The 25,543-nt window shown below is 46.8% G+C and overlaps 2 protein-coding genes and 1 long non-coding RNA gene across 4 annotated transcripts; 1 reads left to right on the top strand and 2 right to left on the bottom strand.

Annotated features, from left to right (window-relative positions):
- Positions 1 to 890: 890 nt before the first annotated feature.
- Positions 891 to 4,776, bottom strand: eef1aknmt (eEF1A lysine and N-terminal methyltransferase). Of its 2 annotated transcripts, none has more exons than XM_024004396.2 (10): positions 4,381 to 4,776; positions 3,882 to 4,154; positions 3,607 to 3,699; positions 3,115 to 3,490; positions 2,794 to 2,993; positions 2,474 to 2,663; positions 2,214 to 2,405; positions 1,812 to 2,018; positions 1,524 to 1,655; positions 891 to 1,353 (listed from the first exon to the last, which is right to left on the bottom strand). In XM_024004396.2, exons 1-10 carry the CDS (start codon positions 4,531 to 4,533, stop codon positions 1,070 to 1,072), a joined length of 2,100 nt encoding a protein of 699 aa, XP_023860164.1. In that variant the 5' UTR covers positions 4,534 to 4,776; the 3' UTR covers positions 891 to 1,069. The 2 variants fall into 2 exon arrangements, with proteins under 2 accessions (XP_023860164.1, XP_023860165.1); XM_024004397.2 differs by having other exon boundaries at positions 2,214 to 2,402.
- A 127-nt stretch (positions 4,777 to 4,903) lies between these two features.
- LOC111975800 (uncharacterized) lies at positions 4,904 to 11,657 on the top strand. The gene is made up of 4 exons (XR_011481171.1): positions 4,904 to 5,687; positions 6,431 to 6,534; positions 6,648 to 6,819; positions 10,358 to 11,657. It is a non-coding gene; the product is annotated as an uncharacterized lncRNA (long non-coding RNA).
- On the bottom strand, positions 11,526 to 24,620 carry myoc (myocilin). Its single transcript, XM_024004620.2, has 5 exons — positions 23,758 to 24,620; positions 19,758 to 19,823; positions 14,786 to 14,887; positions 13,487 to 13,698; positions 11,526 to 13,314 (listed from the first exon to the last, which is right to left on the bottom strand). The coding sequence occupies exons 1-5, from the start codon at positions 24,242 to 24,244 to the stop codon at positions 12,742 to 12,744; spliced, it is 1,440 nt and encodes a 479-aa protein (XP_023860388.1). The 5' UTR covers positions 24,245 to 24,620; the 3' UTR covers positions 11,526 to 12,741.
- Positions 24,621 to 25,543: the final 923 nt, after the last annotated feature.

Below are 25,543 nucleotides of genomic sequence, written 5' to 3'. Positions count from 1 at the left end.
CCAATGTCATTTTAGAGAATTTGGCAGTACTTCCAACCGGCCTCACACCTGCAGACCACATGTAACCACACCAGACCCTCCACAACCGGCTTCTTCACCTGCGGGATCGTGGGTTTGCATAACCGAATAATTTCTGCAGTCAGAAACCATATCTGAGAAGTTCATCTGTGTACTCGTCATCCTCACCAGGGTCTTGACCTGACTGCAGTTCAGCATCGTAACAGACTTCTGTGAGCAAATGCTCACCTTGGATGGCCACCGGCACGCTCTTCATGGATGAATCCCAGTTTCAACTGTACCGGGCAGATGGCAGACATGGCGTTGTGTGGGTGAGCGGTTTGGTGATGTCAACGTTGTGAACAGAGTGCCCCATGGTGGCGGTGGGGTTATGGTATGGGCAGGCATAAGCTACAGACAACGAACACATTTGCATTTTATCGATGGCAACTTGAATGCACAGAGAAACCGCAACGAGATCCTGAGGCCCATTGTCGTGCCACTCATCCACTGCCATCACCTCATGTTTCAGCATGATAATGCAAGGCCCGATGTTGTAAGGATCTGTACACATTTCCTGGAAGGTGAAAATGTCCCACTTCTTCCATAGCTTGCATGCTCACCAGATGTCACCCAATGAGCATGTTTGGGATGATCTGGATCGACGTGTACGACAGCGTGTTCCAGTTCCCGCCAATATCCATTAAACTCCACAAATCCTTTGAAGAGTGGGACAACAGTGCATTGGCCACAATCAACAGCCTGAAACTCTATGCGAAGGAGATGTGTCACACTGCATGAGGCAAATGGTGGTCACACCAGATACTGACTGGTTTCCTAATCCACGCTCTACAGATGCATATCTGTATTCCCAGTCATGTGAAATCCATAGGTTAGGGCCTAATGATTTTATTTAAATCAAATGATTTCCTAATATGAACTGTAAATCTGAAATTATTGCATGTAGCATCTGTACATTTTTATTTCATACATTATTGCATGTAGCATCTTGAGAATTAAAATGAAAATTATAGTTTTTCACATTGTCCTCTTCTCCTCATGCCCCTCTCCCTCATGCCACCTTCAGGTCCTCTAGCAGCTCAGTGATGTCTATCTGAGGGATGCAGGTTGCTGCTCTACTGCTGTTCATGCCCAGTGCTCCCTGTAGAGTCTTCCCTGCCTTCAGCAGGCTGGGCGGGACCCCTGTCTCCCCCGTTCCCCTGGAGCACAGCAGCACCTCGTTGACCTCCCCCTCGATGCCCCGGGAGAGCACACGCGGGAACACACCCCGCACACGACCCAACACACTCTTCTTCAATGCAGAGTCACGACACACCAGGTTCAACATGAACACACCTGGTGGGGAGGGGTGACAGAGACGGACAGAGGGAGGGTGTAATATGGTGAGATACAAGATACACCTCGATAAGACCTAGGTCTACAGTCTTTGAAAAATGTAACATTTTAGATTTGGAAAATAAAGCAGACTAGCTCCTTGAAAGTTATTAAAAAAACTTTTACTGTACCTCGAGGTGTCAGCAGATTGCCAACTCTCTCCAGGAAGGCTGTTTCTACAAAGGCAGGAGGAGGACAGCTCATCCCCAAACTGGGGTCCTTACTGTCCACGTCAAACATGATGACATCATACTGATGACCACCTACAGGTAAGAGAATAGTGTTAATCATGTGCATGCTCGAGGTTACAAATTTGCTCTTGAAGCAACCTTTTACTTTCTCCCTTCCACCTTAAATGTGTATCCGGTATCTCTTCCTCATCTCCCTCTCTCGTCCCCCCTCCCTCCCAGCACTCTCACCTTCTCTCTCAATGTTGTTAATGCGTTCCAGTCCATCTCCCAGTGTGACAGTGAGCCTGTCATCAGGTGTGAAGCCGAACCATCCCTGAGCCACCTCCAGCACTGCTGGATCCAGCTCCACCACCTCCACCCTGGCTCCAGGTACAAAGTCCCGCAGGAACTGGGGCAGCCCTCCTCCACCCAGTCCCACCAGGAGCACTGACACATCTACAGAGAAGTTATAGGAGACATGACAGACAGGAGACATTTGGCTGATTCATCAGACCTGTCGTGTCAAAAGACCAAACTTCCTGTAGGCAAAAATAGTGGATTTGAGAAAAAGTGTCAAACACAGACTGGTATTTGGCAGGTATGTGGGCACAGGGCAACTGACTTGCAGACAATGCTGGCAAATACACCTACCTTTGTTGTGGTCGGTGCCCACGCCTAGCATGGCGAGGCCAGCCACCATGACCCTGTGGTGGGCACAGCATAGATAGCCTTTGTCCACCTCCAGGGCGCCACCTGGTGTCTGGGATGGGGTTGTCATGGGGGGAGAGGCAGAGGGCTTGGCTTTCCTTCTGCTCTTCTTATTCTTCTGAGACAAGGCTGCTGCTAAAGTTAAAGAGACGGTTAGCCACTGAACTCACCAAGTAATAAAAACTGTGCGTGTTTGTTCTCACCTGCTGCTGGGTTAGTGAGGCGGCTCTCTGACTGGACCAGTCCGTCGTTAGCCAGGAACACCAGTCTACGGTAGAGCTGACCATCCTCTCCTCTCACGTCCTCTACAGAGTACTGACCACTCAGATCACTGGTACCATGACTCACCACCTCCCTCCAACCCAGCTCACCTCCCACCGACAGGAACGGAACCTACAGGGGGAAGGACAGGGATGGAGAGAGGGAGATGGGGAAAATGGGTGAAGGGGGCAAGATGATAGAGAAATTAGGAAACATGTTTTTTTAATTACTACCCAAAATAGAATAATCACAACTTCCCTACTTTCTGATTGGTTGGCATCCCAGGGGGGGCGAGTTCCATCACCATGGGGGAGAGCTCTGATTGGACAGCCTGCATGTCGGTATACTCCTGTTCTCTGTGCATGGCCACGACAACCAGACGTCTGAAGTTAGCGCTAGCCGCTAGTTGGCCCCGCCCCTCAGCCAAGCCGTACAGCCAATCAGTCTCTCTGCCCTGAGGCACTGTCAGGGTTGAGACAGGAAGAGCCAGGTTAAGAATGCAGCCAAGAGCAGAAAGGAAAGACAAACATACCCATGTTTTTCCACCCAGGTGTGCCGATATACGACAAATCCTATCCCTCACCTATGAAGATGGCAAAGTGGTTGGCACGGGGAACCTTGGCACCAGGGGGGCAGTCCTGTACGGTGAGGGTGTAGCGGGGTCGCCCAGTGGGGGCGTGACAGAGGGTCAAAGAGGGGGTAGAGGACGCGTCTGTACCCGTACGGAGCCTCTGTCTCAGCATGGCGTACGCCTGGCGCTCTCTCACCACAGACAGCAGGTCTGCCACCACGGGAAGCCTCACGGGGGCACCATCCTCCCCTTGGCACATCTCCAGGATGGGCATGGGCATTGGCTTGCGGAACTTTGTGCAAACCAATACGAAGACAGGCAGAGCGAAGGAAGAGACCTCCTGGCTCTCCGGGTCACCCAGACAATGGAGTCTCACAGCCCAGCCCACCTACATTAACATTTCAATCATTTCGAAAATGCTCTTATCCTATCCTGAGTGAATTGAATTAAAGTAGGTACAGCAACCATCTATCACTATCAATGCATCTAACCTAAGCTTTTTACCTGGATGAAGTGCTCCACAGCCAGCTTGATGACACTCTCCTGGGCCAGGGTCACACAGACGTAGCGGCCTCCTATACCCAGGACACGGCCCACCTACACAAACACAAGGCATAAAGAGTTTATTGCATGTGATTAAACTTTAAGACACATTTTACTAACAGATGTATGTATACCAGAGTGCATACCACACTCCTGGAGTACTACTCTATGTGCAGGGCTTCTGGCTTTGTTAAACCATTTTATAATCCCTGTCAAGCTACTCCACACCAGCACACCTCAGCCAGCATCCTCCCAGCTAGAGCCCCCTCCTCCTGGGAGGCCATGGCGTCCAGTGTCCCCTTGTCCAGTGCAGCCTGGTAGCTTCCGTCCTCGTAGGGCGTCTGGGTGGCATCCACCATCTGGAAGGTCAGGTCTGGGCGCTGCTTGGCATTCTTCTGGTTCATGTGATTCACCACCGTCTCACTAATGTCAATGTTGGTCAGATGTCTGTAGCCAACGTCATACAGCTGCTCACTCAGCTCAGAGTTACCACAGCCCACCACCAAGACCTGGGACAGACGAGACAAGATACGCATGACTGTAAGTCGCGTTGGATAAAAGCGTCTGCTAAAGGACCCTGTCATTTGGATAGGAATTCTTCCGTGCGTCATATAATACAAAACTTACATGGCTCTTCAGTAGAAAGAATTTCAGCAGAAGACAAATTGACTGTGGATTCGGAACATTTTTAGGGGGCATTTTCCTACATGTCAGGTTGTCAGTGTATCTGCTCACCTTATCCCGCGGTTTGATGTATTTGTGCAGCACGCCACAGAGTTTGTTGTAGTCTCCATACCACTCAAAAGCCTTCTCTCCTCTCTTCTTGAAGAAGCGTTCCCAGTACTCTGCAGAACTGAACTCCTCGGCAGTGCGAGGTAGAAGACTCATCTTTGACACTTGCTAGGTTTATATCAGTAGCTAGCTAGCTACTTGTAAACAAACTAACGTTAGAATACTTTCGATTAGCTTTGAACAAGCTAGCTAAGATTCAGGAACATGCAGGACATCATAACTGTCTAAAGGTAGCAATTGGTAGATTGTCAATTTGTCGAAAAACGTATTATCAAGCTAGAAATGCTTGGATTTTCAGATCCCTTCCCCACATGGCATGTTCACCCGGACATTATTCCGAGCTGTACACAACTACATTTCGATTGGATAGCTATGAATAGGCGGAGTTCCTAGTCTAATGCTGATTTGCTGAGATTCTTGACAGAAGCCTGTCATTGTCTGATGTGGAATCGGATGCCTTTGCGGCCTGGCGAGTTCTGGTCCGTCGGTGATTATCTTCCGTACAACAAGAGGCATCAACATGGCTGTCCCAACAGGGAGATCTGTGGTCTTCGTGACTGGAAACGCAAATAAACTAGAAGTGGTGGCAGAATGGTTCACAAGAATCGATATTCCATGTAGAAAAGGCCTATTGTGAACATTAAACGTTGCAGCGTGTGCTGTTTATTAGAGGCTTTACTTAGGTTCTAGCCATGGCAGCCAACCCCTGTGAAGGCATGGAAATGACTGACGGGGAATGTGGTGGTGGTTTTAGATTACACCTGCACAGATCAATTGGTTTGATAGCTGTTATTAGCCGCTAAAAATAGACTACGGTTCACCACCTAGATTACGGAGACATAATTTATAGATCGGCAGGTAAGGGTGCTCTCGAGCGGCTATATGTTCTTTACCATTCGGCCATCAGATTTGCCACCAATGCTCCTTATAGGACACATCACTGCGTTCTATACTCCTCTGTAAACGGGTCATCTCTGTATACCCGTCGCAAGACCCACTGGTTGATTCTTATTTATAAAACTATTTTAGGCCTTACTCCCCCCTATCTGAGATATCTACTGCAGCCCTGAACCTCCACATACAACACCCGTTCTGCTAGTCACATTCTGTTTAAGGTCCCGAAAGCACACAGATCCCTGGGTCGCTCGTCTCTTCAGTTCGCTGCAACAAACACTCAAACTGGACGGTTTCATCTCAATCTCTTCATTTAAAGACTCAATCGTGGACACTCTTACTGACAGTTGTGACGGGTGGGTATAATTTGGGGAACGTTCCAACAGGAATCTGTTCCAAAAATCTCGTAAATAACAAGGATGCCAACAAACAACGCATACACCGTTGTATAGCGGCAGAATAGGATACCGGGTAGGGAGTGGGAAATTTTGTTACATTTTTCACTCACCACGTTTATTCCGAAAAATATCTGTCCTCACTCTGGTAGCCGATGGACAAACATTAAGAATAAGCTACGTGGTGAGTTGATCATGCTAATTTGTATGCTTTGTTTGTTGGCATCCTTGTTATTAACGACATTTTTGGAACAGATTCCTGTTGGAACGTTCCACAAATTATATCCACCCGTTGTGACTGCTTTGCGTGATGTATTGTTGTCTCTACCTTCTTGCCCTTTGTGTTGTTGTCTGTGCCTAATAATGTTTGTACAATCGTTTGTGTTGCTACCGTGTTGTTGCCTTGCTATGTTGTCTTAGGTCTGTCTTTATGTAGTGTTGGCTCTTGTCGTAATGTGTGTTTTGTCCTATATTTCTACATTTTTTAAATCCCAGCCCCCGTCCCAGCAAGAGGCCTTTTGATAGGCCATCATTGTAAAAAATAATTTGTTCTTAACTGACTTGCCTAGTTAAATAAAAAAGGCCATAAATAGATGGAGATATGTGTTGTACAGAGATAACATGAACTGAGTTACAGAAGTTTTGCAGTCCGACTAAAAGTCCATGCTATTCTAAAATACTGCTCTCTATTCTCTGACCAACAGGTGATTCAGATCCTGGGGGACAAGTTTCCCTACAAACTAGTGTCCAAGAAGATTGACTGTGAGTGCACCTTATCAATGGTTCCTGAATAAACTGAAGCCAGAAGGTAAGCAATGACTCATAAGCTACAAAGCCTATGTTATGTATAAATGAGTACAGTTACTTACAGTAAATGTAAAGTTACCAATTATTATGTAAGCGTGTGTGAACATTTAAGAGCCCGATTTGGTTCTAATGATGAACTTAGCCATAAGATGCCTTTGGGAAACCGGGCCCAGGTCTGTTTAAGATGCTTGCTGGGTTTGAGGACAAGTCGGCCTGGGCTCTGTGTACCTTTGCCTTCTATCCAGGGAAAGAGGAACCGGTACAACTCTTTAGAGGGATAACTGAGGTAAGAATATAACACACACACACACACACACATTGAAAATCTCTGCATGCTTGCTCTAATATACAGTACCAGTCAAAGGTCCAAACCTACTCATTCCAGGGTTTTTCTTTATTTTTAATATTTCCTTCATTGTAGAATAATAGTGAAGACATCTAAAACTATGAAATAACATGAAACAACTTGTAACCAAAAAAAGTGTTAAACAAATCAAAATAGATTTTATATTTGAAATTATTCTAAGTAGCCACCCTTTGCCTTGATGACAGCTTTGCACACTCTTTGCATTCTCTCAACCAGCTTCATGAGGTAGTCACCTGTAATGCATTTCAATTAACAGCTGTGCCTTGTTAAAAGTTAATATGTGCAATTTCTTTACTTCTTAATGCGTTTGAGCCAATCAGTTGTGTTGTGACAAGGTAGGGGTGGTATACAGAAGATAGCCTTATTTGGTAAAAGACTAAGTCCGTATAATGGCAAGAACAGCTCAAATAAGCAAAGAGAAATGACCGTCCATCATTACTTTAAGATGGTCAGTCAATCAGGTACATTTCAAGAACTTTTAAAGTTTCTTCAAGTGCAGTCACAAAAACCATCAAACGCTATGATGAAACTGGCTCTCATGAAAGGAAGACCCAGAGTTACCTCTGCTGCAGAGGATAAGTTCATTAGAGTTACCAGCCTCAGAAATTGCAGCCCAAATAAATGCTTCAGAGTTCAAGTAACAGACACATCTCAACGTCAACTGTTCAGAGGAGACTGAATATTGATGATGGTCCCGGAGAGGATGGCTGCTGTTTTATTGGCTCTTAACCAACCGTGTTATTTTGTTAGTTTTTTCGCATTGTTTGTAACTTATTTTGTACATAATGTTGCTGCTATTGTCTCTTATGACGGTAGCAGCTTCTAGACATCAGAGCTTTTGGACATCAGAACAGCGATTACTCACCTCGAATTGGACAAAGATTTTTCTTTAATGAGTCGGACTGGAAGGATATACTCCAAACACCCGAACAGGCCCTCATCCCTGTCATTCGCAGGTGAAAGAAACTTAGATTTTGTGGAACGAGATCGGGGTGCCTTGTGAGGATCAGGCGACGAGTGGCTAATCTGCCTTTGCCATCCGTACTGTTAGCCAACGTTCAACCAACAGAACATTACAAACTGTAATATCTTATGTTTCACCGAGTGGTGGCTGAACGACGACATTAATAACATACAGCTGGCTGGTTATACACACTATTGGCAGGATAGAACAGCAGCCTCTGGTGGTGGCCTATGTATATTTGTAAACAACAGCTGGTGCACGATATCTAAGGAAGTCTCAAGGTTTTTCTCGCCTGAGGTAGAGTATCTCATGATAAGCTGTAGACCACACTATCTACCTAGAGAGTTTTCATCTGTATTTTTCGGAGCTGTCTACATACCATCACAGACTGATGCTGGCACTAAGACCGCACTCAATGAGCTGTATACCGCCATAAGCAAACAGGAAAACGCTCATCTAGAGGTGGCGCTCCTAGTGGCCGGGGACATTAATGCGGGGAAACTTAAATCAGTTTTACCTCATTTCTATCAGCTAATCAAATGGCTACTCAGACTTTTTGCATTGCCCCACCATTCTACACTGCTGCTACTCTCTGTTATCTATGCATAGTCACTTTAATAACTCTACCTACATGTACATATTACCTCAATTACCTCGACACCGGTACCCCCTGTATATAGCCTCGCTATTGTTATTTAACTGCTGCTCTTMAATTATTTGTTACATTTATCTCTTACTTTTTTTAGGTATTTTCTTAACTGCATTATTGGTTAAGGGCTTGTAAGTAAGCATTCCACTGTAAGGTCTACACCTGTTGTTTTCGGCGCATGTGACATATAAAACTTTATTTGACTCTGTGAATCAGGCCTTCATGGAAGAATTGCTGCAAAGAAACTTCTACTAAAGGACACCAATAAGAAGAAGAGACTTGCTTGGGCCAAGAAACACGAGCAATGGACATTAGACCGGTGGAAATCTGTCCTTTGGTCTGATGAGTCCAAATTTGAGATTTTTAGTTTCAACCGCTGTGTCTTTGTGAGACGCAGAGTAGGTGAACAGATGATCTCCGCATGTGTAGTTCCCACCGTGAAGCATGGAGGAGGTGGTGTGGGGGTGCTTTGCTGGTGACACAGTCAGTGATTTATTTAGAATTCAAGGCACACTTAACCAGCATGGCTACCACAGCATTCTGCAGCGATACGCCTTCCCATCTGGTTTGCGCTTAGTGGGACTATCATTACTTTTTCAACAGGACAATGACCAAACACACCTCCAGGCTGTGTAAGGGCTATTTGACTAAGAAGGAGAGTCATGGAGTGCTGCATCAGATGACCTGGCCTACACAATCACCTGACCTAAACTCAATTGAGATGGTTTGGGATGAGTTGGACCACAGAGTGAAGGAAAATCAGCCAACGGTCAACCGAATCGTTTCTAGTCATCTCTCATCCTTCCAGGCTTTTTCTTCTCTTGACTTTATAATGCGATTGGCAACTTTCATAAATTAGGTGCATTTCCGCCACTGACCTCATCCGTCTTTCAGTCACCCATGTGGGTATAACCAATGAGGAGATGGCACGTGGGTACCTGCTTCTATAAACCAATGAGGAGATGGGAGAGGCAGGACTTGCAGCACGATCTGCGTCAGAAATAGAACTGACTTCTATTTTAGCCCTGGCAACGCAGACGCTCGCAATAATTGAATAACATAGATTTCTAAATTTATTTTGCACCGCTCGCACCGGGGTTTGCGTGGTCTGGTGTGAATTTCATCAGGAGTGGATTTTATACGTTTCAGTAGAAAAGGGCTGTTCCATGACGCCGACGTAATGTCCATGCTCACGTGGGCGTGGCCATTGATTTGGTTAACTTTATATGAAAAACCCATACTCTCATTTAAAGGTTAACATCACATGACATCTTTTCACAAATAGTTTAATGTTTAATCACATACGTTTCACAATATTTAGATGTAAACCTGACAGCTGGGAAATGTACAGGGAGCCACGATCTACACCCAGAAAAGGCCACATCATGACACTATTTTGACGAATCTCAAATATAAAATATATTTTGATTTGTTTAACACTTATTTGGTTACTACATGATTCCATATGTGTTATTTCATCGTTTTAATGTTATCACTATTATTCTACAATGTAGAAAATAGTAAAAGTAAAGAAAAACCCTTGAATGAGTAGGTGTGTCCATACTTTTGACTGGTACTGTACATGACTTTTATCTGAACTGTTACATTGTAGAGCCTGGAGGCCCAGAGACTTTGGATGGGACCCCTGTTTCCAGCCAGACGGATACGACAAAACATAAGCAGGACTTAATGCAGGACATTTATTTTACTAGCAGGAGTCTGGGTTTATGCATCACACTTTACCTGTCTTTATTGAACCAATTGACGGAAACTAATGATAGTGATTATTCCCAGTTTCACTGATGATTTGTAAATTTTCTCTCCTCTCTCTATCATCCATGTAGTTATGCTGAGCTACCCAAGGAGGTGAAGAACACCATTTCCCATCGGTATCAGGCTCTGGCAGCCATGTCTGAACACTTCTCCTCTCAGAACAATGGCACACCAGACAGCAAGAAGAAGAAACGGCTATTAACCCCTGATCTAGCATCAGATCACATAACCATGATTAGAGGGATACAAAATCTGACCCTGTATCAGTGGTGGGGCAACTTCTACCTACTCTGATTTATGGGTATCAGAGTCTGAGCCAACCAAACAGTTCTGATGTTGAATTTAGATAGTGGTGCTTTTGATACAGTGGTTTAGGTTAGTATTGTGGAGTAACTACAATGTTTTTAATCCATCCTCAGTTTTCTGCTATCACAGCCTCATGGTGAAATCCCTGAGCAGTTTCCTTCCTTTCCGGCAACTGAGTTAGGAAGGACTCCTGTATTTTTGTAGTGACTGGGTGTATTGATACACCATCCAAAGTGTAAATAATATTCGACCCATGCTCAAAGGGATGTTAAATATCTACTTTTTTTTTATATTTACCCACCTACCAATAGGTACCCTTTGCGAGGCATTGGAAAACCTCGCTGGTCTTTGTGTTTCAGTCTGTTTTTGAAATTCACTGCTTGACTGAGGGACCTTAAAGATCATTTTATGTGTGGTGTGCAGAGATGAGGTAGTCATTCATGTTAAACACAATTATTGCATCCGTGCAACTTATGTGACTTGTTAAGCATATTTTTACTCTTGAACTTACTTAGGCTTGCCATAACAAAGGGGTTGAATACAATATTGACTCAAGACATTTCAGCTTTTAATTTGTACACATTTCTAAAAACCTAATTCCACTTTGGCATTATGGGGTCTTGTGTGTAGGCCAGTGACACAAAATCTAAATTGAATTGATTTTAAATGCAGGCTGTAACACAACAAAATGTGGGGAAAAGTCAAGGGGTTTGAATACTTTCTGAAGGCACTCTATCTGCTTTCCTTAAACTGGAAGAACTCAAGATGTGTCCTTTGTCCAACCTGGATTATGTGGGTTTATAACCAATACTTTTTGCTTTCTAAAGTGCAGACTCCAAACCAGCACTATACTCATACTGTATGTGTGATGTGTTACTGAGGCAGGTTCTGTGAGTGTGTATGTGTGATGTGTTACTGAGGCAGGTTCTGTGAGTGTGTATGTGTGATGTGTTACTGAGGCAGGTTCTGTGAGTGTGTATGTGTGATGTGTTACTGAGGCAGGTTCTGTGAGTGTGTATGGAGTGTCCCAAGAGAAGTGTATAATAAACCAGAAACATTCTGCCATCCTTAGTTTTATTTCTCTTTACGGAAGGAACACAATGAATGTTTTCTCTTCTGTTTCTCACACTTCAATTCCCTCCTCTCCACTCGTTTCCCCTCATCACCTCGTCTTGTCTCCCCCTTCTCTGGTGAAGGTCCCATGAGTGGACGTGTGTTTTATTGTGGAAATCATTCATGAATGCAGCTGATGGGGAAAACCACTGCACTAACACATCAACCTCCACTAAAATGGAGTCTTCAGTCACTATTGACCTGTGAAGGAATGCTCTTTATAATTGGCCTCTTTGGTCCAAGGCCTTCCTTCTGTGTTCACAGACCTGAAAGAGCTGAATGGATGCAAGCAGTGGATGGATCGGGGCTATTTGGTGACTGAATCCATTTCTTCCCCTTATGATAGTAAAAGGGTATGCGACTGAGTTATCATCCTCCTAGAATCTAGAAGTTAATGATTTTTACAGATAACTATATTATTTAGAATAGATCATCTTTATTAGACCCTGGTATGAATTTGTACATCATTTAATATAGAGAAGTACAATGCACAGGAACATGCAATATTTCAATAAATGCTGAGCTAGAGAGCAGCAAGTTTGTTTCTGAAAATGTTTCCTACTGGGGGGAGAGGCACTATGTACAGGACAGGGTGGAATGAGTTTTATACACAGTACACACATTAGACCTTGTATGATCATTGATGTTTGAGAGCAGTAGACTTGATAATGTTGGCTTTGCCCCCAATCCCCTTCTCAAAACTATACATGAAATACAATAAAAGCACTACTCTGATGACCAAACAGTAGAAAAATAATTCCTCTATAAACATATTTGTGGACCGTGCCACAGCAATTGCCTTTCCACAGAAACAAGATACCTGCAGGGGGTTCCATTCATAATGCAATTTGCTAGAATAATTTTAAATCTCAATCACTATAGTGGCCAGTTATGGTAACTACTAGGCCTATGCATTGATGAAGGTGGTGAATAACACTAACAACTTACCACCACACTAGCTGCTCTAAAGCTGTCAGTCTTTGAAGAACAGAAATTGAAAGTCTTTGGTTTGTATGAAGAGGCCTCCTCAGCTCCTCTACTGGCGGCCCAGCCTGACGTCGTAGGACACGATGTGGAAGTTGTCCCAGGCGAAGAGCTTCCTCTGGGCATGGTTGTAGTCCACCATGCTGTTGTAGCGGTACTTATTCCTGAAGGGTAGCGCCACCTCCTTCCCCTGGCCTGTAGCTGTGTCAAACATAAAGTTGATGGTGGTGTTGGGAGCCGTGTAGCTGGCCACTGTGTACAGACGACCACAGATGACGAAGGCGTTAGCCACGCTGGTCTTCCTGATGCTGGTCTCCCAGCTCCTCTTCACCGCCAGGCTGTGTGGGTCCAGCTGAGACACCACTATGGCTCCTTTAGCCTTGTTGGTGCTGTAGACAGCCCACAGGCCCTGCTCGTCCACCCCCAGGTCCACATCGGTGTAGCCCCCCCAGGAATAGGGGAACTGGCCGTGGAAGCCGGCGTGGGGCAGGTCTCGGCGGGAAGCGATGCTCTCAGACACCAGGTCGTACCTCAGCAGAGTGCGGCTGCGGCGGCGCTGGTAGTACAGAGAGCCGCGGTACAGAGTTGCTCCTGTACTCTCCACTGGCTCCGGTAACAGCAACACCTTGTGATAGATAATGATAATACAGTCTGGTCAATGGTCACACTTTACATTATACCTCAATATGTTATCATGGTTAAGGTAAAGGTTGGTTAGGGGGAAGGTAATCTGATACTAGATCTGTGGTTAAGGTTAGCCTCTAGGACCATCCCATGCCAGTCAGTCAGTCACCCACCTTGGAGGGGAAGCCTTTAGAGAGCTGATCCATGTCTTCGTAACCAAAGAGCTGTCTGACCTCTGACCCCACTGTATCAATGCGCCACACCATCTTCCCTCCATAGGGCGCCACAGCTTCTGGGTCCTGCATCCACACCCCGTATTTACCAGCTATACTGTCAGCCTTACGATGAGACACTGGCTCACCTATTGATATCAACTCTCCACAGCCTGTGAGAGAGAAGGGGAGAGTTAGAGACATTAAGTGAGAGATGGGTAGGGGGCAGTTGTTAGACGTGTCTATTTTAGACTATTGAGATGCACCCTGTAAGAGAGAGAGAGAGACAGAGAGCGAGAGAGTGACATTTGAAATGTCTTTATTCTTTTGTGAGTGTAATGTTTACTGTACATTTTTTATTGTTTACTTCACTTTTGTTTATTATCTATTTCACTTGCATTGGCAATGTAAACATATGTTTCCCATGCCAATAAAGCCCCGTAAAGGGAGCGAGTGAGAGAGGAAGAGGTGTGTGTAGAGATGATCTGTAGTAAATCATGTTGTTGGATAGGGGGATGGAGGGAAGAAGTCATGGCTTCTGAAAGATATGAGAGATGATCATCAGTCAGTAGAGACACCTAGTAGGTCTACAGCATGTTGGTTTGACATACCCGATGAGTGTGTGTGTGGTACAGAGTTAGTAAGGCAGCAGCTGATCAGATGCAAGAAGGAATCCTTCACCACTTCAAGTCTCTCACACAGAGAATGATCAGGCTGCTGTAAATGTACCAATTCCTAAAATACCTTCAGAATATTCAAGACAGAATGGTGTGTGTGAGGCAGAGAAGGGGGTGTGTAACTCTGGATGTAAGGTTAAATATAAATGTGTTACAGGCACAGCCATCACTGATATTAATTATTCCAGCACACACATTCATTTCAGCATGTTTATTTTGTTGACGTTTCAGTCTTTTTCAAGATGTGACAGAAACAGCAACGGAAATGTGCCGAGGTAAACACGCATGATGGAGATAATCTTATCATAGATGTGCCACTCAGTGTGTTCAGAGAGCTTCAATGGATCTTGCTCCCTGTCAGGCACTAAATATACAAACACATGCAGTCTCTCATGTTCTGGTGTTGGTATTTGCCCTAATATTTGCCCTGATATTGCCCGGGTATTCTGTGGGTCAGCTGTATGGGGGAGAGGGGGTTACTGTGTAATAATAATGGGGCTCTTGGGATCGCGTCAGGTTAATGAACTATTTGATACTCCAGGTGGGTGTTCAGGACAGCTGTGTGTTCAGGTGTGTGTCTCACCTGTGCTGTCCTCAGGGCCCTCAGGACTAGGAGCAGGAATCTCAGTCACCTCAGCCTTCAACTCCTGGAGCACTGGATTACCACCATACTGCCATGCTGGGTCTGGAGTGAAGAGGGGGGGTTACAATGGAACTCTGCAACATTGGCTATGCTGGCCCGAACAAGCCTTGAACCATTGTCCTGGCACAAACTGACTACATTTACAGATAGGATAGCTTTACTACAAATAAGCGGTTCTGGAAGTGCACCAGTTATGATCAGTACAAGTGCAAAGGTTGCATCACCCTCACTGCAGGAGGACCTGGAGACCCAGACGTGTGAATGCCTGTTCGGCGGTTGTGTTTGTGTTGAGTAAGCCCTGGCCTTTTGAACAGGAGGACCTATAGAACAACCAGAGAGCTACTGTGGCAGGGCGGGTGGACAGCTGTTCCTCCAGCATGGCAGTGGACCAGGACCAGAAAGGTTTCTTATCTTCACAACGACATACAACCTAGATTTCCTGTGCCAGTCCTCATCCTGGTGTGTAGATGGGTCATTCATTAGGGGCCCCACCTTTGTTTCAGCAGTTGTACACCTTTTCGGGGCTGCAACAGTCAACCGTGATTCCAGCAGCCTATATTTTACAGCCCTGCAACAACAACAGGCTCTGAATGAACCTCAACTGGACCAGTACTTCGCTGGCAACCTACCATCACCAGAGAGAGTCTGCACTAGCCTGGAGAAGGTAAAGCGGCTTGTGGGAGACTACCACAATCTACCCCTGATGGATTACCTGCGACACATTGACACATTCCAGCTGCAGGTGTGATAACTGCATCAAACCAACAATCATCTCCTGGCACATTTGTCCATGACACTGGACACTATCTTCATTGTGTACTTTTTACTTTTTTATTAAGCTATATTCATTCTGTTGAAATAAGATATGTACACAGTCAACCGGTTTTGCGGTTTCCGGTTTGGAGCGTGCAGTCGCAATTCCGCCTGGCTCCACAGGTAGTTTTACCATTTTCATTCATTTTCATTACAGTACAACGGTTTGATTTGTTTGATCTTAGCTAGCTACATAGCCGTCTTTGTATCAAAGATAATTGTGTAGTTATTGAGGTTATTGAGGTTATTGAGGTTCGCTAGCCAGCTATTTTCGTCCGAACGTAACAACGTAGTCAACACTGCTAGCTAGCCAGCTAGCCACCGAATAGCAGCATAGCAGCACTGGAGAAACGATTACATTACAACGGAACGACTTGATTAGTGTAGTGTTAGCTGGCTACACAGTTCTCTTTGCTATCTTTGTATGTAAGATAATCGTGTAGCTTAGAGTTGGTTAGAGTAATTATTCGGTTAACTAGCCAGCTATTTTCGTCCACCGCGCTGCGCTGCCGTCTCCTACCTAGTCAACACTGCTAGCTAACACTGCTAGTTAGCCAACTTCTACCGAATAGCAGCACTGTAGAAACTCACACTACAACTTACATTACAACGGAACGACTTGATTAGCGTAGTGTTAGCTAGCTACATAGTTGTCTTTGCTGTCTTTGTATCCAAGATAATTGTGTAGTTTTTGAGTAATTGTCGAGGTTACCTAGCCAGCTACACGTTCAAACAAAGTCAACAACGCAGCCACTGCTAGCCAGCCTACTTCACCGCCAGCAGTACTATATCATTTTAGTCAATAAGATTTTAGTCAATAAGATTTTATTTTATTTTTGCAACGTAAGCTTAACTTCCTGAACATTCGAGACGTGTAGTCCACTTGTCATTCTTATCTCCTTTGCATTAGCGTAGCCTCTTCTGTAGCCTGTCAACTATGTGTCTGTCTGTCTATCCCTCTTCTCTCCTCTCTGCACAGACCATACAAACGCTTCACACCGCGTGGCCGCCGCCATTCTAACCTAGTGGTTCCAGCGCGCACGACCCACGTGGAGTTCCAGGTCTCCGGCAGCCTCTGGAACTGCGATCTGCGGCCAACAAAGGCAGAGTTCATCTCAGCCTATGCGTCCCTCCAGTCCCTCGACTTCTTGGCACTGACGGAAACATGGATTACCACTGACAACACTGCTACTCCTACTGCTCTCGCCTCGTCTGCCCACGTGTTCTCGCACACCCCGAGAGCTTCTGGTCAGCGCGGTGGCACTGGGATCCTCATCTCTCCAAGTGGACATTCTCTCTTTCTCCCCTGACCCATCTGTCTATCGCCTCCTTTGAATTCCATGCTGTCACAGTTACCAGCCCTTTCAAGCTTAACATCCTTATCATTTATCGCCCTCCAGTTCCCTTGGAGAGTTCATCAATGAGCTTGACGCCCTGATTAAGTTCCTTTCCTGAGGATGGCTCACCTCTCACAGTTCTGGGTGACTTTAACCTCCCCACGTCTACCTTTGACTCATTCTCTCTGCCTCCTTCTTTCCACTCCTCTCCTTTGACCTCACCCTCTCACCTTCCCCCTACTCACAAGGCAGCAATACGCTTGACCTCATCTTTACTAGATGCTGTTCTTCACTAATCTCACTGCAACTCCCCTCCAAGTCTCCGACCACTACCTTGTATCTCTTTCCCTCTCGCTCTCATCTAACACTTCCCACATGCCCTACTCGGATGGTATCGACGCCGTCCCAACCTTCGCTCTCTCTCCCCGCTACTCTCTCTCTTCCATCCTATCATCTCTTCCCTCTGCTCAAACCTTCTCACACACTATTCTTCCTGATTCTGCCTCCTCAACCTCCTCTCCTCCCTTTCTGCATCCTTTGACGTCTCTATTGTCCCCTATCCTCCAGGGCCGCTCGGTCCTCCCCTCCTGCTCCGTTGGCTTCGACGATCACTGCGAGCTCACAGAACAGGCTGCGGGCAGCCGAGCGGACAATGAGAGGAAACTTCGCCTCCCTGCGACCTGGCTATCCTTATCATCTCCGCGTGCCTTCTACTTTCTCCTCTTCTGTCTCTGCTGCTAAAGGCCACTTTCTACCACTCTAAATTCCAAGCATCTGCCTCTAACCCTTAGAAGCTCTTTGCCACCCTTCTCCTCCTCCTGAATCCTCCTCCCCTCCTCCCCCGCTCCTCCTCTCCTGCGGATGACTCGTCAACCATTTTGAAAAGAAGTCGACGACATCCGATCCTCGTTTGCTAAGTCAAACGACACCGCTGGTTTGCTCACACTGCCCTACCCTGTGCTTTGACCTCTTTCTCCCTCTCTCTTCTCCAGATGAAATCTCGCGTCTTTGTGACGGCTCGTCCGCGCCCAACAACCTGCCCGCTTGACCCTATCCCCTCCTCTCTTCTCCAGACCATTTCCGGAGACCTTCTCCTTACCTACCTCGCTCATCCAACTCATCCCTGACCGCTGGCTAGCGTCCTTCCGTCTTCAAGACGGCGAGAGTTGCACCCCTTCTGAAAAAACCTACACTCGATCCCTCGATGTCAACAACTACAGACTATATCCCTTCTTTTCTTTTCTCTCCAAAATCTTGAACGTGCCGTCCTTGGCCAGCTCTCCTGTATCTCTCTCAGAATGACCTTCTTGATCCAAATCAGTCAGGTTTCAAGACTAGTCATTCAACTGAGACTGCTCTTCTCTGTGTCACGGAGGCGCTCCGCACTGCTAAAGCTAACTCTCTCTCCTCTGCTTCATCCTCTAGACTACTCGGCTGCCTTTGATACTGTGAACCATCAGATCCTCCTCTCCACCCTCTCCGAGTTGCGGCATCTCCGGCGCGGCCCCACGCTTGGATTGCGTCCTACATGACAGGAATCGCTCCTACCAGGTGGCGTGCGAGAATCTGTCTCGCACCACGTGCCTCCTCACTCACTGGGGTCCCCAGGGCTCTGTTTTAGGCCCTCTACCTATTCTGCGTATACACCAAGTCACTTGGCTCTGTCATATCCTCAATGGCCTCTCCTATCATTGCTATGCCAGACGACACACAATTAATCTTCTCCTTTCCCCTCTGATAACCAGGTGGCGAATGCGCATCTCTGCATGTCTGCAGACATATCAGTGTGGATGACGGATCACCAACCTCAAGCTGAACCTCGGCAAGACGGCGCTGCTCTTCCTCCCGGGGAAGGACTGCCCGTTCCATGATCTCGCCATCACGGTTGACAACTCCATTGTGTCCTCCTCCCAGAGCGCTAAGAACCTTGGCGTGATCCTGGACAACACCCTGTCGTTCTCAACTCACATCAAGGCGGTGACCCGTTCCTTGTAGGTTCATGCTCTACAACATTCGCAAGTACGACCCTGCCTCACACAGGAGAGCGGCCAGGTCCTAATCCAGGCACTTGTCATCTCCCGTCTGGATTACTGCAACTCGCTGTTGGCTGGGCTCCCTGCCTGTGCCATTAAACCCCTACAACTCATCCAGAACGCCGCAGCCGTCTGGTGTTCAACCTTCCAAGTTCTTCTCACGTCACCCCGCTCCTCCGCTCTCTCCACTGGCTTCCAGTTGAAGCTCGCATCCGCCTACAAGACCATGGTGCTTGCCTACGGAGCTGTGAGGGAACGGCACCTCCGTACCTTCAGGCTCTGATCAGGCCCTACACCCAAACAAGGGCACTGCGTTCATCCACCTCTGGCCTGCTCGCCTCCCTACCTCTGAGGAAGTACAGTTCCCGCTCAGCCCAGTCAAAACTGTTCGCTGCTCTGGCACCCCAATGGTGGAACAAACTCCCTCACGACGCCAGGTCAGCGGAGTCAATCACCACCTTCCGGAGACACCTGAAACCCACCTCTTTAAGGAATACCTAGGATAGGATAAAGTAATCCTTCTAACCCCCCCCACCCCCTTAAAAAGAGTTAGATGCACTATTGTAAAGTGGTTGTTCCACTGGATATCATAAGGTGAATGCACCAATTTGTAAGTCGCTCTGGATAAGAGCGTCTGCTAAATTGACTTAAATGTAAATGTAAATGTAAATGACTTAAATACACAAACATGCAAACACACATTCAGTGGTATTACAGAAGACGCCATACCTCTCAGGCTGCCAGTGTCCCATTGTCTTCCAGGTCTGGAAACCAGGTGAGAGAGAACACCAGCACCTGCAAACACATACTGGATTTAGTATCACACACAATAGTCACACTGACGGCACCAACACTGACCATGCAATGACCATTGAGGCCAGAGCAGCCAGCCATGGGGTATCTCTGTGTGTGTGTGTTGGGAGGGGGTCTGTGGCAATACTACTGACAGCAGGTAATGTAAGAGGAGGAAAAAAACACTCCTGAGTGGATTCCCAGCTACTGTGGAGTCTGCCGGGCTGTTGGATGCACACACACATACACACAACCTTCAGTCATGGAGCCCCCCGCCATCTGCCCTGCTGCCACAGATAGAGATTCCTCATACCAGTTTAGTTCAACTAGAACAACTCCAAACACTAGCCCAAGCCTCACCCACTGTCACGACTTGCACCGAAGGTTGCTCCTCTCCCTGTTCGGGCGGTGCTCGGCGGTCGTCGTCGCCGGCCTACTAGCTGCCACCGATCCATTTTCCTTTTCGTTTGTGTCTGTCTGTTTTTTCTTTACACCTGTGTCCTATTAGTTAATTTCGGTGGGTTTATTAATCTCCGCTGCCTGCTATTCTTTGTGCAGGATTATTTGCTGTTGTTGCTCTGTTAGGGGTGCGTGTTTGCGCCACGGGGTTTTCTTTCTCACGGTCATTGTACCGTTTTGGACTGTAATTAGGAGTAGAGGTTTCTCCTCCGTGTGTTACGTTACTTCCCTGTGTGTGGCGACTTCGTTTGGGCGTGTCCCTCCACCTGTTGTTGTTGAGTTGAGACTTCTAATAAACGATTGTGCTACTGGGATTCCCTTGCTCTCCTGCACCTCCCTCCACTTAGGAGGCACGTAACACCCATCAATCCCCATCCCCTCTGCGCCATACCCTCTCCTGCTCCCTTCAGTCTTTCAGCCCCTCAGACAACCATTACAATTGATAGTTTTTTAATGCTTCAGAAGTGTTGATAAACAGCAGCTGTGACTGGTCTACAACAGTGATGGATGCTAATGTGTTTACAACCTTGTAATGGTACAAGGCATGTGTGTGAAGGGTTTACAGGATCCTAAAGAGCGATAATGATGCAGAACGTGTTAGCCTTAGCATCTGGAAACTGATGTTGATTTCCTCTTTTGATGAAGAGAGTGGGTGAGGTTGGGGTAAAGTTGGATGAGAAGGAGGAGGAGAGGTGTGGGGTTTGAAGGGGGGAGACCAGGGCTAAGTTCAACAGGCACAAAACAGAAGAAAGGGGTTTTGAAATGGAGGAAGTACAGCCTGACCTTGCACAATGAGAATGTCCATTATCGTTTGCTTCTGTTCATGCCTTGTATGGCCAGAGTCAATGGATGCTTTCTGGGTGGATGAGTATGGGGAGAGGAGGGTGGTGGGGTGAAAGGGGTAAGGGAGGGTGAGGGAAAGAGTCTTGCTTCCCTGAACTACATAAGTGTTCCCAGAGGGCCAGGTCCTTCAGCATCTGAGGTAAACAAGAGCATATTGTTCCTCCCTCTCTCTCTCTCTGTGTGTGTGTGTGTGTGTGTGGTGTGTGTGTGTGTGTGTGGTGTGTGTGTGTGTGTGTTGTGTGGTGGTGTTGTGTGTGTGGTGTGTGTGTGTGTTGTGTGTTGTGTGTGTGTGTGTGTGTGTGTGTGTGTGTGGTGTGTGTGTTGTTGTGTGTGTGTTGTGTGAGAGAGGTAGAGAGTATGGGGAAAGGGGGGTGGTGGGGTAAAAGTGGTAAGGGAGGGTGAGGGGAAGAGTCTTGCTTCCCTGAACTACATAAGTGTTCCCAGAGGGCCAGGTCCTTCAGCATCTGAGGTAAACAAGAGCATATTGTTCCTCTGGCTGTGTGTGTTGGATATCAGGGTATATCCGGCAGAACATCAAGACCCCCAGACTGAAAAACCAAAACATATGAACACACACACATGCACACTCTCTTACAACGGCCCAATCAGCCCTAACCATGTGCTATTAGAGTTATTAGAGCTAAGAGGAAATAAAAGACTCTAATTTGTTTGAAGGCTGCTCTGCTCTGCCTCCCTCAGTCTCAGTCTCTCAGCACGTGTCGGTCCACCTGAATGTTGCTGTGTAGCAGAGCTGTTCTTGGATGCAGACATGCTCACAATGGGTCTCTTGCCTTGGCTGCTGTTGATAACATCTATTCTACAACAAAGGTATTTTCAGAACCCATTAGAAAATGAATGTAATAAAATATATTTAGGGAGATGTGAGTCAGTCGCTACAGATGATTTTAGAACCAATATGAAACCCACTTCATATTTCAGTTCACCTGGTTAACCATCAGAAACAACCTCATCTTCTATATGCCTAATTCTGACTGACCAGCCCTAGCTACCAACTATATAACCAGGAAGTCCCATTGAGTTAAACAATAAAAGGAGACATGAATAAAGCATGGCCTGTTACAGGGCCAGAGAGGTGTTCTAATCTTACCCAGTAGGGCCCACAGTATTTCAACTGGTCCAGTAAAACTGGGCTCTATCAGCCGAGGTCAGCTGGGGATTTATGTTGTGTTTGTTGAGCGGATGGGCTGTTAAAACCAAGGACCCCTTTACCATACCTCACCACACATATGCGAACACACACACATGCACACAAGCACACAAACACACAAGTTGAAGGTAGTTTCGCGAGCCATTGCTAAATATCGTTAGCGCAATGACTGGAAGTCTATGGGAACAGATTCATCTGAATCTGGGTAAGTCAAAAAATTGCTTAATTGCCAAAATTGTGCAAAATTCCTTGGCAGAAATACTGAACGTGTATTTTATTATTGTCATATTTTGGGAGTGGCAGAATATGAATATAGAGGAAACACTGTAATTGTTTAACTTTTCACTCTTCTCTTCCCTTTTCATGTTTCCTTCTCTCTGGCTGTGATTTGTTTTCCGTATGCCTGTCCCCTGAGTGTGTGTATTTGTGTGGAGCTGTATGGTGCTCCCCCAGCATTCTATCTGTATTTTTCAGCCTGCAGGTGCTTACATGAGGATCTAACCAGATGCCTCAGAGCCATGCAGGGAAATATATTAACTCCTTTTAGGGCTGTAGTGCAATAGGGCAGCTCCAATAGGGCTGCTCCATTAGGGCTGCTCCAATAGGGCTGCTCCATTAGGGCTGCTCTTATAGGGCTGCTCGAATAAGGCTGCTCCATGAGGCTGCTCAATAGGGCTGCTCCAATAGGGCTGCTCCATTAGGGCTGCTCCATTAGGGCTGCTCCAATAGGGCTGCTCCATTAGGGCAGCTCCAATAGGGCAGCTCCAATAGGGCTGCTCCAATAGGGCAGCTCCAATAGGGCTGCTCCAATAGGGCTGCTCCAATAGGGCTGCTCCAATAGGGCTGCTCCAATAGGGCTGCTCTGAGATAGGGAGGTGGTGTATGGGATGTTGGCAAAGGAGGATTTACGGTTTTACAAGACACACACACAGAGTCGAGCGTCATCAAACCTAAGGTGAGATGGAGGTGAGACTGAACCCCCCTCCCCGGGTAATGTAGGAGGAAGTTCAGGGAAGTACCATCATAGAGAAGGCTCTGGTCGTAAATACCAGACTAATCCTGTCTGTCGCTGGCTGTCCTCTAGAACCTTCTCCCTCCCTCTGCTCTTTAAAACAGACCGATAGCTGAGAAACCTGACCCTACTTCTGCATCCTTGCTTGTGTTGCCCAAACACAGACATGTACACACACACACACACACCCACCCATATGCACACACAGGTCTGTGGCGTCATGTTTTTACTCAGCTCTTCCAGTTAACTCAGAATCTCCTGACTCACTATAAAACCACAAGACACAGGATCTGCAGCAAAAATAGGTCTCATAGAGAGAATGGAGAACACTTGCAGTTACAACACAGTCTGTCTACAACACAGTCTGTCTATAATGTTTGTACCACTTAATCAGGAATCTTATGAACTTCCGACCCTAGCAGAAGAGAGAACAGACAGAGAATGTTGTTACTCACCTCCGGCAGGTCGCAGACCACTGTCCTGTAGTGGGATGCTGGGTGGCAACAGAGGGTGTTGTGGGTAGCAGGGTCTGCTCTGCAGTCTCTCCGTCTCTCTCCTCATCTCCTCCATCCTCCTCTGAAGCCCCTCCACATCTCTCTCCAAATGCTCTTTCTCTCCCTGCAGCAGGATCCTCTCTCCCATAGCCTGGGTCAGAGCCTCCTGGAGACCAGCCTGGGACTGGGACCCAGCCCCAGGACCCCCTATCTCCCCTCCAGTCAGCCTGGCCACCAATACCTCCAGCAGGCTGAGTCTAGCCTTGAGCCCCTCCATCTCTGGTCCTCCGGAGACTGTAGGGGAGCAGCTGGTCTCGCTGGGGCTGGGCACGGTGAAGGTGTACTGGCAGCGCCCGCTGTGGTCGTTCCCCCTCCAGAGAGTGGCACGGTCCTGCCCCTCACTGCACCCCAGCAGACAGAACACACACACGCTAAGTAGCAGCCACATGGTGGATACAAACAGCTACACACACAGATGTAGACCAGACGTGGTTCATCTGCTCTCTCACGCTCTCTCTCTTCAGGGTCTCTCTTCCACCACTCTGTGTTTCAACCCTTCTCCTTTTTCTCTAGCTGTGGTAATTGCCTCTTCTATCTCTTCACCTAGTTCTTGCCCATCTGTCTTCCTTTTCCTTGTTTTTCTCAATGTGCTACAGCAGATTATTGTTCTTATTCTCTGATTAGTCTGTCTGTTTTCTTGCTGCTGCCTGTCTGTCTCTCTTCTTTCTGTTCCGGTCTGTATGTTTCTCAGGTCAGGGTCCTCAGGTCTCTGAGTCCCTCTCAACAGCTCAGGGATATTTATACAATCTGTGAAGGAGGGAGAGGAAAGAGAGGAGGTGAGTAAGGAGAAAAGAGAGGAAAGAGAGAGGGGGAAGGAAGAAAAGGCGGGAGAGATGGGAGGGGTGAGGACTGTTTGTGTGTTTTCACGTGCATGCTGGTGTATGCATGCATGCCTGGGTGTGCGTGTGCACATGCAAAGAGGGTAAGCAAGGAGAGAATACAGGCTCACTCTCACTTTCTATATCCAGTAGCACTCCCTGTCAGCTATGACAGGGCTGGGCTATCTGTAGCTACGTGAGTAGCTGTCTGTAGCTGTTTGATCCCAGGGATAGGGGGGGCATGGCAGGGGAATCTCCACAGGGATGGGAGGGGTAGCTGGGCCTTGAGGGGATTGAGTTACCATCCCATAAAGACGGAGAGCCCCCATAGGGTGCCAAAATGTGATGCAAGCAGACAATTGGTTTGTCATAAAAGAGACTGATCACTACAAGACTCCTGACCCATGCTGTCCAGATTCCAATTGCCAGAATGAAGGGCTAGACTTATGAGTCAATCGATAGCTGGATTACTTGTGTGTGTGTGAGCCTGTGTGTGCGTGTGCATGCATGGGTCTGTGTGTGTTCACCAGATGCTTTTCCACTCATAACTTTTAAATTTGTAGTTTAATATAACATGAGTCACACACCTGCTCTAGACTTTTCTATCTCTCTCTATCCCTCTCCCTGTCAATCCCTGTCTTTCACATAATAACAGACACACAAAGCCACTACCTACCAGACTGAACTCTCGCTCCCTCCTCACCCTCATGTGATGCATTGTTTTATGATCCCTTGTTCATTTTCAAATTGAGCTCAAGACTAGAACACAGACATACATACATACACACCCTGGAGGAGTCTGAGAAATGGGGTCAGGGGTCATATAGCTCAATTGGTACATCAGTCAGGAAGGCTGGCGTTGAAATACT

The sequence above is a fragment of the Salvelinus sp. IW2-2015 genome, linkage group LG16, assembly GCF_002910315.2.
Source record: "Salvelinus sp. IW2-2015 linkage group LG16, ASM291031v2, whole genome shotgun sequence".
Taxonomy (NCBI): domain Eukaryota; kingdom Metazoa; phylum Chordata; class Actinopteri; order Salmoniformes; family Salmonidae; genus Salvelinus; species Salvelinus sp. IW2-2015.
This window is presented reverse-complemented; position numbering and strand designations above follow the sequence as displayed.